Raw genomic sequence first — 17,565 nt, 5'->3', positions numbered from 1 at the left:
GACTTCAAGATCCATGCCCCAACAAAAAAAAAAAAAATTAATAGTTAATAGGCATACAGTTCTATAAGTCTTGCTAGTACTTTTAATGATTAATTACTATATCTTCCCCTCAGTCTCAATATTAAATTGATTAAATTTTATTTGTTTCAGGTGAATTATTGCCATCTTACTACATTCCTATTTTCTACATTTTGTGGGTCAAGGAACATAATTTAGCAAATAAAACTTCAGTGCTCATATCCAACAGGCAGACAATTAAGTGATTTGAGTTATTCTTAGATTTGGAATTTTACAAAAACAATTTGCAAATGAAAATGTAGGGTAAAAAAAACAAAATAGGAAACTCGAGCCAGAGGACTATTTTAATTAACTAACTGGAAAAACAGATATGGTAACTATAATTCTGGCCCAAAGTAAATTGACATCATGAATCATATTGCTATTTTAAAACCTCACAAGTATTATGATGCGCTCAGCCATCCAAATCTGGGTTGAAAATAGGGTTACCAAGCTAAATCTATACGCAGTTACTTATCTAATTTTTTATCAATATTTCCTGCCTGTAATGCCCTAAAGATCATGTCCATTAAAAATCTTTTTCTACAACAAACCATTTCTAATGCAAGCTCCTATACAAAACATCTCTTGAGGCTAGCAGTGTGGCCTTGGGGTAGAGTGCTCACCTAGCATGCACAAAGCCCTGTGTTCAATTCCCCAGTACCACATACACAGAAAAAGGCAGAAGTGGTGCTATGGCTCAAGTGGTAGATGTTGGCCTTGAGAGAAAAAAATTCAAGGACATGGCCCAAGCCCTGAGTTCAGGCCCTAGGACTAGCAAAACAAACAAAAAAAAAAATCTCGCCCACTTGTTTAATTAGCAGTAACTTACTTCTCTTTTAGAGCCATAGGACTTGTCTTACTTAAATGTCTCCCTTTTAGAGTTGTTTTTACTTAAAGGTCTCTTACATTTTCCAATAAATCCCCACCAGTATAGGAGATCAGATTTTCTCCATAATCTAAGCAATGCTGACACTCTGCACATATCACCTAGAAGCTGACAAGCGCTTAACAAACATTAGTTCAGTCATAAACTACAGTAAACATCTGAAAATGCTATTCAGAGCCTTTTCTCCCTTATTTTATTATTTATATTGCCAAAAAAAAAAAAAAACCCATAATGAGCCAGTCATTAAGGGTTCATACCTGCAATCCAAGCTAATCAGGAGGCTCAGATCTAAGAACTGTGGTTCAAAGCCAGACCTGGCAGGAAAAACTGTGAGACTCATCTCCAATTAACCACCAGAAAACCAGAAGTGGCACTGTGGCTTAAATGGTAAAGCATTAGGCCTGAGCAAAAAGAGCTGGACAAGGGCCGGGAGTTTGGCCTAGTGGTTGAGTGCTTGCCTAGCATGCACAAAGACCCGGGTTCGATTCCTCGGTACCACATACATAGAAAAGCTGGAAATAGTGTTGTGGCTCAAGTGGTAGAGCTCTAGCCTTGAGAAAGTCCAAGGACAGTGCTCAGGCCCTGAGCTCAAGCCCAGGACTGGCAAAAAAAAAGAAAAGAAAAGAAAAGAAAAGAGCTGGACAGCACCCAGGCCCTGACCAAAAAAACAAAAAAACAAAAAAAAAACCAACAACTATAATAAATACAATAAAATGAGGGTACTGAAAACTAAAATGTATTTGAATATCTGTGTACCAGAAAAAAATGCTAAAAAAGTAAATGTGTGACAGTACCCCAATGAGACAAAAAAAAATCTCATAAAAATTGAAAATACAGGCCTAGAGTTTGGCCTAGTGGTAGAGTGCTTGCCTAGCATGCACAAAGACCCCAGGTTCTTTTCCTTAGCATCACATAAACAGAAAAAACTGCAAGTGGCCCTGTGGCTCAAGTGGTAGAGCTCTAGCCTTGAGAAAGTCCAAATGCTCAGGCCCTGAGTTCAAATCCCAGGACTGGGGGGGGGGGGGAGGAAAAAAGAAAAAGATAAACACCCAACAGAAAATTGGGAAGGATCTGAAAAGGGAACTCACAAATAAAATACAGTAAGGCCAGGAGTTCGGCCCAGTGCTAGCGTGTTTGCCAAGCATGCATGAAGACCCGGGTTTGATTCCTCAGTACCACATACATAAAAAAGTCCAAAGTGGTGCTGTGGCTCAAGTGGAAGAGTGCTACCCTTGAGGGAAAAGACCAAAGACAGTGCTCAGGCCCTGATAAAAGCCCCAGGAATGGCAAAAAGAAAGAGAGAGAGAAAGGGAGAGAAAGAGGGAGAGAGAGAGGGAGGGAGAAGAGGGGAGGAGGGGGAGGGGGAGAGGAGGAGGAGGAAAGCAAGAAGGAAGGAAGGAAGGAAGGAAGGAAGGAAGGAAGGAAGGAAGGAAGGAAGGAAGGAAGGAAGGAAGGAAGAAGGAAGGAAGGAAGGAAAGAAGGAAGGTAGGAAGGTGGGAGGGTGGGAGGGAGGGAGGGAGGGAGGGAAGGAGGGAGGAAAGGGGGAAGGAAAAGATAGGCCGGTGCCAGTGGTTCACACCTATAATCCTGTCTAGTCAGGAAGCTAAAATCTGAGGGTCCCAGTTCAAAGACAGCCCAGGCAGGAAAGTCCTTGAGACTCTTACCTCAATTAACCACTAGAAAACCGGAAGTGGCACTATGGTTCAAGAGGTAATGTGGTAGCCTTGCGCTGAAAAGCTCAGGGACAGCACGGGGCCCAGAGTTTAAGCCCCACGAACAATCATTAAAAAAAAAAAAAAAAAAAAAAAAGGCGGGGAGGGGAAGGGCTGGCAGTTTGGCCTAGTAGTAGAGTGCTCCCACATACATAGAAAAAGGCCAGAAGTGATGCTGTGCTCAAGTGGTAGAGGGCTAGCCTTGAGAAAGCCAAAGGACAGTGCTCAGGCCCTGAGCCCAATCCCAGGACTGGCAAAATAAAAAAAGCTAAGTCTTATTAACAATTCATGTATGTAAATGTATATGAGAAAAATATTTACTCTGCTATGTGCCAGACAATATTATCACCACTTATAATCTTTCCAATACAACCCTAACAACCACACAAGGAATTTAGATAAGGAATCTCCATAAGCTTTGCAGTCCTTAAAACTAAAGGGCTCTGGGAATGTGTGATTAGGGAATATTACATAACTAAAATTCAATTGACAATAATACAATAAAAATTGTCTTTTTCAAGAAAAGTGTTTTCCATAACAAAAAGCTATGATTTAATTTCCCTTACTCTAATAAAGACTGAAAATTACCAAGATAGAATTAAACTCATTTTCCTTAACTATTTTCTCCAGTAAAGACTACGTCTCAAAAATCCCATTTAGTCTCAAATATCAAGCTTAGAGATCCTTTATTAAAAGGATCTAATTCTTTACATCACCTTTATAATAGCAATTAAAAAACAAAAACAACAACAAACAAAAAAACAAGGATCTGGCCAGGTGCTGGTAGCTCACATCTGTAAGACTAGCTATTCAGGAGCCATTAAATTTTGAGGATAGACATTGGAAATCAGCCCAGGCAGAAAAAAATCAGCTCATGAGATTTTTATCTCCAATTAACCACCCCAAAACTGGAAGTGAGTTGTGGCTCAAAATCTTTTTACCTTGAGCAAAAAGATTCCGGGACATATACATTTGATTATTTGAAATAGGAAAGGGAAGGGGGAAAACAAGATGATTGGGAGGGAGTTGAGGAAGGAAAATGGGGAAAAGGCCTGAGAAGGGGTATCAATGAATGAGAAGTAATGCACCTACTATCTGGCAAATGTAACTATAATCCCTCTATACATTGCAATAAAAAAAAAATTTTTTTTAAGAAGTTGAGAAAAGTGACTTGTCTGTGTAAAAGGTATTTATGGCATTCTTATGATTTGCCAGGCACTTTGCCAGAAGTAGAGTTACAAACATCAGGAAATATCTGGTTCTCTTTGAGGAACCTATAAACTAGCTTACTATATGTACATTGAAGGTATTAACAAATACATATGGAAAGGCAGAATAAAATATATGAATAAACACACACACACTCACACACACACACACACACACACACACACACACACACACACACACACACAGATTCAGGAACAGTACTCAGGCCCTAAGTTCAGGTCCCATGACCAACCCAAAAAGAAAGAAAAAAAATTGATCTTGTAAAATGAAAATGCATATGAACTTTAACAAGTCGATAAAAACTCAATTCTAATTTCTTCACACACTTAAAAAAATGGCAGTGTTTGACTTGTAAATGCATACATACAAAATAAATTACTTACCCCATCCAAAAGAGTATTTGATAAATGCATTCGGAGATCTTTACGAAATGGGAATTCCAAATTTGAAACATGAAACACTGAATTGTCTCTATCAATCATAAAAACTTCATTTGTGCCATCAATCAACATCATGTAACTGTAAATGGAATTAAAAGGGTAATATTAACAGCATATCAAGAACAGGGTCATAAAAAAAAGGTTTTCCTAGATTTACAACATCTTTGTAGAGTAATATTCACTAGGCACTACATCATGCAAATTAAAACACCATAAATGAAGTTTGGATATTTTTCATTGCCAAAATGTAAGGAAATCTAAGAAATTTAAGTTTGTTTGTTTTTTTTAATTGGAGACAAGGTGATGGCCAGAAGCAAACTTACAGCACATAGGAATATTTTTCTAATTTTCTAAGATTTTACATCGAAGTTTTTCATAATGAACAAACATATAGTCATAGAGAGGGTTGCAGTTTACATTAAAAACCTAGATATGTTATTCTTTTCACTTTGAAAAAAACTAACAAAGATGGCACTCTACCACCTGAGCCACACTTCTACTTCTGGCTTTTATTTGTCAATTAGAGATTTAATTGGAGATTAGTTGGAGTCTCATGGATTATCCTCAGATTTCAGCCATCTGAGTAGCTAAGATTACAGATATTACAGTGCCTGACCAGAAATTTTATTTTCTATCAAGAGAGAGAAAGAGAAGCGCAACAATCTTGCATACTGCCAAGTACTGACATATATGATTATGGTTCCACTTTCAAGTGAATATGATTCACTATTGTAATATAATTTCTTATTAATTAGGAAATTATCTCAATTGCAAATTTAATATCCATAATTATCTACAGGTGTTTATATTATATCCATTCTTAACCAAAGACAGAATTTAATTAATGTAGAAGTTAATCTAGGCTCAGAAATTAGAAAACACTGTAAGGAAGGTGTCTCATGCCTGTAATCCAACCTATTCAGGAGGCTGAGATTCAGAAGAGCCAGCCTAGACAGCAAAGTCTGCAAGACTCTGCCTCTAAAACAACCAACTGGGCTGGAGGTGTGACTCAAGAGTTGCAGCCACTTCGGCTTTGAATAATTTTATATTAAAGTGTGTGCACTTGGGCCCGGGAGTTTGGCCTAGCGGTTAAAGTGCTTGCCTAGCATGCACAAAGACCCGGGTTCGATTCCTCGGTATCCCACATACACAACCAAGCCGGAAGTGGCAGAGACGAGACTGCAACAAGAGACAGAGAGCGAAAGCAAGCAAGCGGAGCCCAACCGAGTGGTGGCCGGAGCAAGCGGGGCCAGAGCGAGCAGGGCCGGAGCGTGGGGGGCCAGAAAGAGAAGGGGGCCAAAAAAAATAAAATAAAATAAAATAAAATAAAATAAAATAAAGTGTGTGCACCCAGAGGGTGCTGGAGGCTCATATTTGTAATCCTAGCTACCAAGTGTTAGGTCTGACTGGAAGAAATGACTTCTTCCCTTTGCTCTCTCTCCCTGCACCCTGGAAATCCCAGCCCAGCACCTATAACCCTGGCAACTGGCATGCCTGGGGGCAGTGGGAGGTCTCCACTGAGGTATTTCCCTATCCTCTGAGATCCGCTGTGTCTATATCCCTCCCCCTATATAATCTCTCACTTCCCACCATAAGCTCTCTTGTTCACCCAGCTCATCTTGGATAGCAGGAGTCTGCTCTTTCCTCATGCAATAAATCCTCTTCTCCTGAACTGCGGGGAGTTTCCTTTGGGCAGACCTTACACCAAGGAAGCTGAGATCTGAGTATCATGGTTCAAAGAGAGCCTAGGCAGGAAAGTCAGTGAAACTGTTATCTCCAATTAACTATAAGAAAACCAGAAGTGGAACTGTAGCTCAAAATGGTAGAGCACTATCCTAAAAAGAGCTTAGGGACAGTGCCCAGACCCCAAATTCAAGCCCAACCAACCAAAAAAAAAAAGTGTACATGGCCAAATCTATACTGACTAACTAAAGAAAAACAAAATTTATAAACTACTTTTCCAAGTAAAGTAGGCTCTTTCGATCATTCTCAGTCACTGAGAGCACAGATATAAAATCAAACCCATAGTACATACATACATACATACAACTTAGGAAATACATTAAAGAGAAGGAAAACTAATAGGCAGTATTAGTTCAACTGCTAATTCACATGCCTTCAAATAAAAAAGTATTTCCGAACACCTTACAACTTAAATTATCAATGCTTACTCAACTCTAAGCACCAATTATACAAAGCTTTTATCTCATACTCCAAATGCAGACATCATAACTATTTTGTTCTTTCCCACAAATCAAGTGAGTTTTATAGTTATTTAAACACACAAAGGCACCCAACAAATACTTGTTCAACTAAGCTTTATGTATATGGAGGTTCACATTATTGTATAACAATGAAAAAAGTGAAAACAACTCCAATTATTGGGCAGATAGACTAAAAAAAATGCTGCATATTCATGTGCATGGCAACATGATAGTATACCATTCAAACATTTCTAAAACAATGGCAAGGCTGGGAGTGTGGCCTAGTGGTAGAGTGCTTAACTAGCATATACAAAGCCCTAGGTTCAATTCCTTGGTACCACATACACAGAAAAGGCTGGAAGTGACGGTGTGGTTCAAGTGGTAGAGCACTAGCCCAAGAACAGAGCCCAGGCCCTGAGTTCAAGCTGTAGGGTTGGCCAAAAAAAAAAATTAATTGTATTTTATTGTCAGGGTGATATATAGACATTCATCAGATAGTGGGTACATTACTTCTTTTTTTGCCAGTCCTGGGCTTGAGCTCAGGGCCTAAGCACTGTCCTTGGACTTTCTCAAAGCTATGGCTCTACCACTTGAGCCTCAGGCACCACTTCCGGCTTTTTTCCTATATATGTGGTACTGAAGAATCGTGCAAGCACTCTACCACTAGGCTAAACTCCCAGCCCTACTTCTTGAACATCAATACCCCTTTCCCTCACCCACTAAAAAAATTCATTTAATCCAAATTTGCGTGGACAATAAAACTGTACATACACAGCAGATATAGAAGAATGCCTATCTGAAAATGTTATCATTTCTGTGCATCATCAGTTATTTCTACTTTTATATCACCTTTACAATAAAATGCAAATTCAAATTTAAAAAGAAAGAAGTATTTATATAATGAGGGGAGAGGAAGAGATCAAAGCTAACTAACAGCAACAACAACAAACATACAATCAAATTAGACCCTGAGAAATGGTTTCCCTTTGGAAAAGAAAATAATAAGACACTTTTCTTTTAGATTATTTGAAGGCATGTAAATTAGCAGTTGAACTAATACTGCCTATCAATTTTCTTTCTCTTTAATGTATTTCCAAAGTTGTATGTGTATATATATATATATATATATATATATATATATATATATACACACACACACAAATATACTAGAGGTTTGATTTTATATCTGTGATCTCAGTGACTGAGAAAGATAAAAAATAATAAGATACATATTCTTCATACTACAGCAAGTTTACCACCACTCCTGTCAGAGAGCCCCACATAAAAAAGCACCTTGGTAGATCACAAAACTAATTAATTTCAGTACCATCTCTATACCTTTTGCCAGCCCCTATCAAACACATTAGAGTTTTCCTTGTAAGATAGTAAGAGAGCGTGGCCTAGTGGTAAAGTACTTGCCTAGCATGCACAAAGCCCTAGGTTCAATTCCTCAGTACCACATACACAGAAAAAGCCAGAAGTGGTACTGTGGCTCAAGTGGTAGAGTACTAGTCTTGAGAAAGTCCAAGGACAGTGCCCAGGACATGAACTCAAGCCCCAGTAGGTAAGGACTAACCAGGAGCCAGACTCTTTTTGCAACTTCATATAAATTATACCATTAAGTAAAAAATAATCTCAAGAATAGGAAGAAAAGGTGAAGAATAAGAGGTATACACAAAGCATGCTATGTCAGACTGAGGAGTTCAGGGAAGGCATCAGAGGAATAAAATCTATGGAAGAATCACTGTGTGCTAAGCAGTGTTCAAAGCACTTCACATTTTATCATTCATTTAATTCTTAGAACAATCTTTGTGTGTGTATTTTTGGTCCCCCTTACATCAGCCTCCAAAGTGCTGGAATTACAAGTACCACACTACCACGCCTGGCTCTAATCCTTACAATAATCCTACCAGAGAGGTACAACTACTATCCCTATTTCCAGATGAGGAAATCGAGGTTAAATTAAATAAGGTATAAAGCCAGGGAAATCACAAAACTGATATCAAACCCTAGGTAACAGTTTCTCTACAACTTCTATGGTATACTATTTCTGACCTGCATCACGGAAGAGGCCACTGTATAACACTAGTGGGGGCAATGTAAATGGTTCAGAATACTGAAGCATAGAGAGAACAGGAAAATGCCATGATTTGAGACCAGAGAAGTGAAGACACAATCATTAAGGATTTTCTTTTTCCTTTATCCTAGAAAATAAAAAATGCGGCAAAGAGAGGCCATAATGGTAACTGAAATTGGTGGTTTAATACAGGAGATGGGTAACACAGACGCTGAAAAGGTAAAATCAGAAGGCTGAAGTGAACTACAAACTAAGCAGTACAGAAAGTAAGTACCTACTACACAGTAAAAGGACCAATATGCAGGAGGACCAGAGCTAGGAACTTACCTGAAAGGGCACTGAAAAAGTATGCCAAGAAAGGGGCAGTCCATCGCTGTTAGATATGCAAATCTCTAAGGCAGAGGCACCATATGGCTGGTACAGAGAGGAACCTATGGCTCAACTCTGAGTCTCTGCGAAACAGGCACTAAGTGGAGAATGCTCAAACCACGAGAGAAACTCAGACCAAGTGGTGAGTGGGGGACATGATACAATGACACTCCATCTACCTAGGATTCCACCCAGACACCGTACCTCCATACCTCCAAGAGTGAGAGTCAAGCTGTTGCTGAGGTTGCTAAAAATTGAAAACAGAATAATAACTGTCCTGTGCTGTTTGGGGTTTCCTTACAAACTGAAAAGTGAGAAGTTGCCACTCTCCACTTGTAAATGTCTGCCAGTGCTCCAAAATGATAAATCCCACTAGAAGAGGAATGGCAATCGAGCAGGAAAATGTGGCTTTAGGAAACCCAGCAGAAAAAGAGCGGACTAGAACTAAAAAGCAGTAGGAAAGTAACTGCAACTCACCGGGTGGTTTTAAACAAACTGACTTAAGCTAATTTGTTTCTTTTTCTTTCTTTCTTTCTTCTGCCAGTCCTGGGGGCTTGAACTCAGGGCCTGTACACAGTCCTTGAACTTTCTCAAGGCTAGCACTTGGGACACAGCACCACTTCCACCTGTGTAAGTGGTACCAAAGAACCAAACCCAGGACTTCATGCATGCTAGGCAAGCACTCTACCACTAGGCTATACTCCCAGCCCCTAATTTGTTTTTGTTAAAGTTTAAACCTATGTGAACAAGAATCTCTGTAATAAATGGAATGAAAAAAATCAGAGGACTGAGATTAAAATGATAATGATAACTTAGTTGGATAAATTTAAGGAATAGACTGATAGGACCATATACTATTTGCTAGAAGTGGAGCTAAGAAAAGAGGAAATTTTAAGGATGATTTTAAACTTGTGACATTTACTTACTGAGTTGTGAAGCAGTAAGGAAGAAGTGTTCTGTTTTCCATAGGAGAAATCAGACACCGACTGAGTTCATTTGGATATGGATAATTTTGTTTTCACAATAGAAACCAAATACCAGATTTTCTCTACTCCTGGTCCCCTAACAGGTTGAAAACAGGCTCTTTTTACTAAGCCTTTTAACTTGAGTGACAGGAACAAGAATGGTTGAAAAATTATTCATGGTAACAACGGAGACATGGTGAACAAGTACCAGTGATGGCTTCCCACTCAAGTGTTCCTATACCTTCACTTTGGCTCTGGTCCTTGATGCTCGTTACCCTTGATTCCTAAGCATGCCTCTAGAGACTTTTCCAAGACATTCTTATTTTTTTTGGGGGGGGGGGGGCAAGCCTGGACTTGAGCCCAGGGCCTGAGCACTGTCCTTGGACTTTCTTAAAGCTAGAGCTATACCACTTCAGCCTCAGTACCACTTCCAGCTTTTTTCTATGCATGTGGTACTGAGGAATCAAACCAGGGTCTTCTTGCATGCTAGGCAAGCACTCTACCACTAGGCCAAACTCCTGGCCCCCCAAGACATTCTTTAACATCAATTAGCCAAAGTTGATTTTTACTGCTCACAATTACGCTTACATTCCGCCACTCCCACTTTTCCCACTTGACCCACTCTACACAGCTAAGTGCAAGTAAGGTAAATGTACCTATGATATGATCTCACTATTATCAATATCAAAGGTTACACAATACTAGTTATTTATACAATAACTTCATGCCAAAAGAATGACATCTAGGAGCCAGGAGTTCGGCCTAGTGGTAAAGTGCTTGCCTAGCATGCACAAAGATTTCCTTGGTGCCATATACATAGAAAAAAGCTGGAAGCTCAAGTGGTAGAGCTCTAGCCTTGAGAAAAGTCCAAGGACAGTGCTCAGGCCCTGAGTTCAAGCCCCATGACTGCCCCCCCCCAAAAAAGAATGACATCTATTTTCATTCTTCAGAGGAGACAAATGTACAATTCGAAAGCCAAAGTTAATTTTTGTTCTGCACATCTTTTTCACAGGAATCAACTACCAAACCTCTGCTACATTTTTTCTCATTTCTGCTCCCAATTAAAACTGACACACAGGGCTAGGAATTTGGCTTGGTGTAAAAGTGCTTGCCTAACATGCATGGAGCTCTGGGTTCAATTCCTCAGTACCACATAAACAGAAAAGGCCAGAAGTGGTGCTGCTCAATTGGTTGAGTACAAGCCTTGAGCACAGAGAGGCTTGGGGACAGAGCCTAAGTTCAAGCCCCAGGACCAATAAAAAAAGAAAAAGAAAAAAAAAAAAAACCTGGCACACAGTTCATAAAATCTAATCTCAAGTTTGCAGAGGAACATAGAACTCAACTTAGGTATAATAGAATTTCTCATACCGAAAATTCAGTTCAAAGTCAATTTCCAAAACTTAAGTTTTAAAGCTGCCTGTCCTAAGAACAGATGGTTAGATCCTGCTACCTACTCAACAACCCCCGTTGAAGAACTGACTTGCTGGCACAGTGGCTCACGCCTGTAATTCTAACTACTCAGGAGGCTGAGATCTGAGGATCACGGTTCAAAGCCAGCCTGAGACTAAAGAACATGAGATTCTAATCTCTAATTAATCACTAGAAAACAGGAAGTGGGCTATTGCTCAAGAGGTAGGGATAAGAGGCCACAGCCTTGAACTGAAGAGCTCAGGAACAACACCTAGAGTGCAAGCTCCATGAGCCACCAAAAAAAAAAAGAAAAAATAAAAAAAATAAAAGCTGACTTGCCAAACTCTAGCTTTCTTATACCTCCCCATGGAACTTCTGCACACCTGGCCCATCCATCTCTCTCACTAGCTCAATGCTCAGTAAATTCTATTTTTGCAATGTATACAAATGTCCACTTTAACCCATTTTCTTCCTGACATTTTCAACTCTTAAACGAAATTTTAAGTATATCTTATTATGTTATTTATTTATTTATTTATTTGGTGCCAATCCTGAAGCTTCAATTCAGGGCCTTGCACTACCCTTGAGCTTTTAAAGTTAGTGCTCCACCACTTAAGCCAGGCTCCACTTTCTGCTTTTTGATGTTTACTTGGAGATAAGTATCAAGGACTTTTCTACCAGAGCTGGTTTTGAATCAAAATCCACAGACCTCCTAAGTAGCTAGGATTAAAGGTGGAAGGTACCATCACTCAGCTCTTAGTCCCACCCACAAGCCTCAAAGCTAACAACACATCTCAAACATTACAAGTAATGTTTAATTTCTGTAGACAGAAAAATAGAAATAATAATCCCCTTCACAATCTCTCCAAGAAGTCTCCTTTACAAAAAACAATTTTTAAAAAAATCAATTCTTGCTGGCCACAGCGGCTCACGCCTGTAATCCTAGCTACACAGAAGGCTGAGATCTGAAGATCAAAGTTCAAAGCCAGCCTGGGCACAAAAGGACCTGAGACTCTTATCGCCAATTAACCTCTAGAAAACAGGAAGTGGGGCTGTGTGGCTCAAGGGTAGGGTGGTAGCCTGAAGAACTCAGGGACAATGCACAGGCCCAGGGGTAGGGCGGTAGCCTTCAGCTGAAGAGCTCAGGGACTGCGCCCGCCCAGGCTGAGTTCAAGTCCCATGACCCACAAAAAAAAAAAAATCAATTCTTGGTTGGGGCTGGGAACATGGCCTAGTGGCAGAGTGCTTGCCTAGCATGCATGAAGTCCTGGGTTCAACTCAGTACCATATACACAGAAAAGGCCACAAGTGGTGCAGTGGCTCAAGTGGCAGAGCGCTAGTCTTAAGCAAAAAAAAGTGTCCAACAACAGTGCCCTGAGTTCAAGCCACAGAAATGGCAAAAAAAACATTCTTGTCAAATATACCAAGTATTCAAATTAGTTCTCATTAATTGCTTACATCACTATTGTATCATTTGTATAAGCTTTTTACAATAGTACATTTTGCTAAACATATACACAGTAATTATGCTAGGAATTAACATAAGATTTATATACAATGTAAAAATACCTTTTATACTGCAATTCTATAAGATATAGTTTAAAGAAATTCCATGGACATCTGATAAATTAAAACATCATTTGCGACATTTCTTTAAAAAGGAAAAAGAACTGATCATAAAACAATATAATCCTATATGTGAACCTTAACTTCAAACTAATGGCTATTATCTGTTCATCCAACACATAACACTTCAATTCCTCAAAAGAAATAAATATTTGGAGTACAGCTTTATTTTAAACTTTTAAAAATTCCAAAACAAAATCAATATTAAGGTCTTTATTTCCACATTAACAAATCATAAGGAACTGACATGTATGTGATGAAGACATATTTCCAACATATTCTATTTCTCAAAAAAATCAAAATATTACTTGGTATTGTAAGATCTCAATCCTACCAGCATTTTAATTTTGATTATAGATTGGATAAGCACAGCCAGCTCTTCAAAAAGATCAACTCTCCTGTCATCTTCATATCACATCAATTTAAAGTCATAAAACAGATGTGATAAGGCTTTATAGTCTTAAATTTACTTTAAGGCTTTATGGTCTTAAATTCATTTCAAGCAATAACTCCATTCTGTTATTTAATCACTTAAATTCGCACAGTAATTACACAAACTACATATTATTTAATGTTAAACTGCAAAGCTCATTCACTTCCCTAACAATTTGTCAAATCTGCCTAACCAATCTTTTGTCTTAAAAAGAAAACTGTACATTTAATAGCAGGCCAGGTGGCAAATCAATGAAGATTTACAAATTTAACTAATTTAAATATCTTCTTGGTAAGCACAGTCATCTTTCATTTGGCTGATTTTGAATATTTTTGGTTTTTGATATAGAACCAGACTTGCCTTGAATTCATTATTCCCTTGTTTTAAGCTCAAAGAACTAGGATTGCATACATGTGCTATCTTTATTTTGTATATTGTTTGTACTACAAACTTTCTACTGTGCTCTGTTCATCAAAACTTAATAAACAGTATTTCATAAATTCTGTCCATAGAAAAGGCATCATACAAAACGTAACTTCTAGTTCAATTTTTACTGATCTACAGATATACCTTGAAAACCTACAAGTATCTCTAGCCTTGTCAAACTGCCATATGTATTTATTTGTAATCATTTTCAAATTTACAGATTCAGCCAATAAAACTGAGCCTTGTGCAGATTCAGCAATGGTCCTACTATGTTTCTGGACTTATCCTATTCCACAAAATTAATAACATGCAATTCAAATAATCAAGTGTATAGTAAGGCAAAAAGTAAAGTCATTATTTAATTTAGTTATTAATTTACATTAACTACCAATAATAAAAGGGTAGTAGTTACAAGCATTTAGGGGAAAAATTCCCAGTTTCAGAACCTGTAATTCCAGACTTAATAATATTTGCTATATAGAACCCTCTCCCCCCCCAAAAAAAAACAGGAAAACCAATTGGAATAAAACAAAAAAATACAAACCCTCCTCAAATCTAATGACATGCTTATTGGTGTCAGACTCATAACTTTATCTTTTAATTTTAAAATTGCAACATTTTATTCTACTGCCCCTTGTTCAAAAATTATATATGCCTGCTCCTAAACCTCAAATACAAACCTTCAAATTTCTACTTAAAACTCACTTTCAGGGAAGGAATAGGTTGATAGGAAGGAGTGACACTGATCAAGATGAACTATATTCATAATCTGTTTTGTTAAATGGCAACCACTATGCACAACTACTTAAAGATGATAAAAACAAATAACTCGTCTTCATGACATCCACAGAACAGGTCCTTTTCAAATTGCTCCATCATTGTTTAAGTTTTCTCAAATAACACATTACGTATGACAAAGAATCACTTCGTGGTGAAAAAGCATATAGAAAGATCAAGTAAGAACCTTAAAATCTAGTTTACAGAATTTCATCTTTACTTGGCAATTAAACCAAGTTTTAGCAGAAATGCAATGCGCACTAGTAATGTTTTATATGTTTATTCACCAGCATTAGTGTTAAAGGTACTTGAATGAGGGCTGGGACTGTGGCCTAGTGGTAGAGTGCCTGCCTAGCAAGCATGAAGCCTTAGGTTCAATTCCTTGGTACCACATACACAGAAAAAGCCAGAAGTGTTGCTATGGCTCAAGTGGTAGAGCATTACCCTTGAGAAAGCCCAAGGTCAGTGCCCAGGTCCCAGGACTGTCAAAAAAATGTTAAAGAAAGGAGTGGCAAGTACTGTTTAATGGATAGTTTCAGTGTTGTTACATGTAAGAGCTTTGAAGATGGATGATGACATGCTGTATGTACAACCATATGAATAGATTTAATAACACATTCCAAAAATGGCTGACTATATCAGGCACTAGTGACACATACCTGTAATCCTAGATGCTTAGGAGGCTGAGATCTGAGGATCACAGTTCAAACCCAGATCATGCAGGTTAAGTCCCTGAGACTTATATCTCTAATCGGCAAAAAACAGAAGTAAAGCTATGGCTCAAGTGATAATGCTACTAGCCTTAACTTAAAGTTCAGGGACAGCAAGCAGGCTGAGTTCAAGCACCAGGAGTAGCAAAAAAAAATAATAATAAATAGGGTTAAATAAGCTAAGTGTAATGGTATAGGGGAATCTCAGCAAGTGAAAGTGGAGTCTGCGCTACATAGTTCCAGATTAAGCTGGGCTATACCCCTGTCTTTGAAAAAAAAAAAACAAAAACAAGGAACAAAAGTGCTAAAATTATAAATTATACATTATGTTTATTTATTTTGTCATAATTTTAACAGTTAAAAAAAAGACTTGAATAAGTTAATACATAAAATCTACAAACCAGGCACCAGAGGTTGCATACTAAAAACTAGGAAATTCTAAATACTCAGGAAGCTGATCATTGAGGATCAAAATTCAAAGCCAGCCCAGGCAGAAAAGTCCGTGAGACTCCAATTAATCACCCAAAAAAATGCCAGAAGTAGAACTGTGGATCAAATGGTAGAATGCTAGCCGTCAGCAAAAAAGGTCAGGGACAACATCCAGGCCCTGAGTTCGGGTCCCAACACTAGTACAAACACACAAACAAACAAACACACACACACACACAAGCTGCCACCTAGGTATAGATTGGATTAGTGTCTCCCAAAGATTAAAAAAAAAAAGCCGACTCCCAGTGTAGGAGTAGGAAACCGTTAGTTTACTGGGGGGGTTATGTCCCCAAAAGAAACTGGGCTCTAATCTCTAGGTAACTTTCTCTGATTCCTAGCTCATGATACCACTTGCTTTGGCATCACCCTCATCAGGCCAAAGCAATGAACCTACTACCTTGGACGCTGGATATCCAAAACTGTAAGCTAAATAAAAAGCCTCTTTCCGCTCTCAGGCATTTTATTGTAGTAGGTCAATGGAGATGAAAAAAGGAAAAATATCATTGCTATTAGTACTAATTTTACATTCCCCAACTCAAAGAATTTTTTAGTTATTGATGAACTAAAACTCAGCTAAAATAGAAAGGATTTATTTTACAGAGGAAATGCGTTCTAAAAAGAATCAGAGGAACATGAATTAACACAGGAATTATAAAATGTAGAGGAAAAAAAATCTTAAGTCCCAAAGCCACAAACCCAAACATAAATATATAGTCAAAGACAGACCGCAACTACAGTACAGTGTATTTGCTTAACTCACTTTTTAATTGTTTTCTTTGTTGTTTTATTTAGTTAGTTTTTGTATGTCACTAAGCTTGAACTCAGGGCCTGAGTGCTCTCCCTGAACTTCCTTGCTCATGGCTAACTGTACCTTCTGGCTTTATGGTAGTTAACTGGAGATAAAAGTCTCGTGGGCTCAGGCTAGCTTCAAACCATGATCCTCATGCTCAGATCACAGCCTCCTGAATAGCTAGGATTACTTACAAGCCATCAGTGCCTACTTTTCTGTGTAAGAATAACCAAAATAAATTACATAAAATCAGGAACTGCATTAATGCACCACTACAGTTCAAAACAAAAAACTCAATCAAAACTTTAATCAAGTGGATCGCTGGATCTAAGAACCTGTTTTGTAAACAGTGGAATGATTTTTTTTAAAACAAACAAATAACAAAATAAAAACACCCAGAACCTACAATAGTTTAACATTTAGTAAGAATTATGGGGGCCAGGGCCTAGTGGTTAAAGTGCTTGCCTAGCATGCACGAAGACCAGGGTTCGATTCCTTGGTACCACATACATACAAAAATGCCGGAAGTGGTGCTGAGGCTCAAGTGGTAGAGCTCTAGCCTTGAGAAAGTTCAAGGACAGCGCTCAGGCCCTGAGCTCAAGCCCAGGACTGACAAAAAAATAAAAAATCAAATTAAAAACAAAACAAAACAAAAAAAAGAATTATGGGGGCCAGGAGTGTAGCCTAGTGGTAGAGTGGGTAGGGTTCCATTCCTCAGTAACACACACACACACACACACACACACACACACACACACACATACACACACATACACACACACACACACACATGGGGAGTGGCGCTGGAAGTGGTACTGTGGCTCAAGTAGTAGAGTGCTAGCCTTGAGAAAGCCCAATGACAGTGCCCAGGCCCTGAGTTCAAGCCCCAGTACTGGCAAACAAGAATAATGGTATATACACACAGTAAAACCAAAAGCTATTATACACAATGGAAAATACC

At 38.5% G+C, this 17,565-nt stretch overlaps 1 protein-coding gene across 2 annotated transcripts in view; it reads right to left on the bottom strand.

Moving 5' to 3' along the window:
• The window catches only part of Rngtt (RNA guanylyltransferase and 5'-phosphatase), a 233,839-nt gene that overhangs the window by 167,921 nt on the left and 48,353 nt on the right, over positions 1-17,565 (bottom strand). For both annotated transcript variants that reach the window (XM_090338447.1, XM_090338446.1), the window contains exon 9: positions 4,272-4,407. In XM_090338447.1, the coding sequence (XP_090194573.1) occupies positions 4,272-4,407 (136 nt within the window). The remainder of the gene's footprint in view (positions 1-4,271; positions 4,408-17,565) is intronic.

Source organism: Megascapheus bottae, chromosome 8, assembly GCF_031878675.1.
Source record: "Megascapheus bottae isolate mThoBot1 chromosome 8, mThoBot2.hap1, whole genome shotgun sequence".
Taxonomy (NCBI): domain Eukaryota; kingdom Metazoa; phylum Chordata; class Mammalia; order Rodentia; family Geomyidae; genus Megascapheus; species Megascapheus bottae.
Note: the sequence above shows the minus strand (reverse complement) of the source record. Positions and strands in the feature narration are given on the sequence as shown.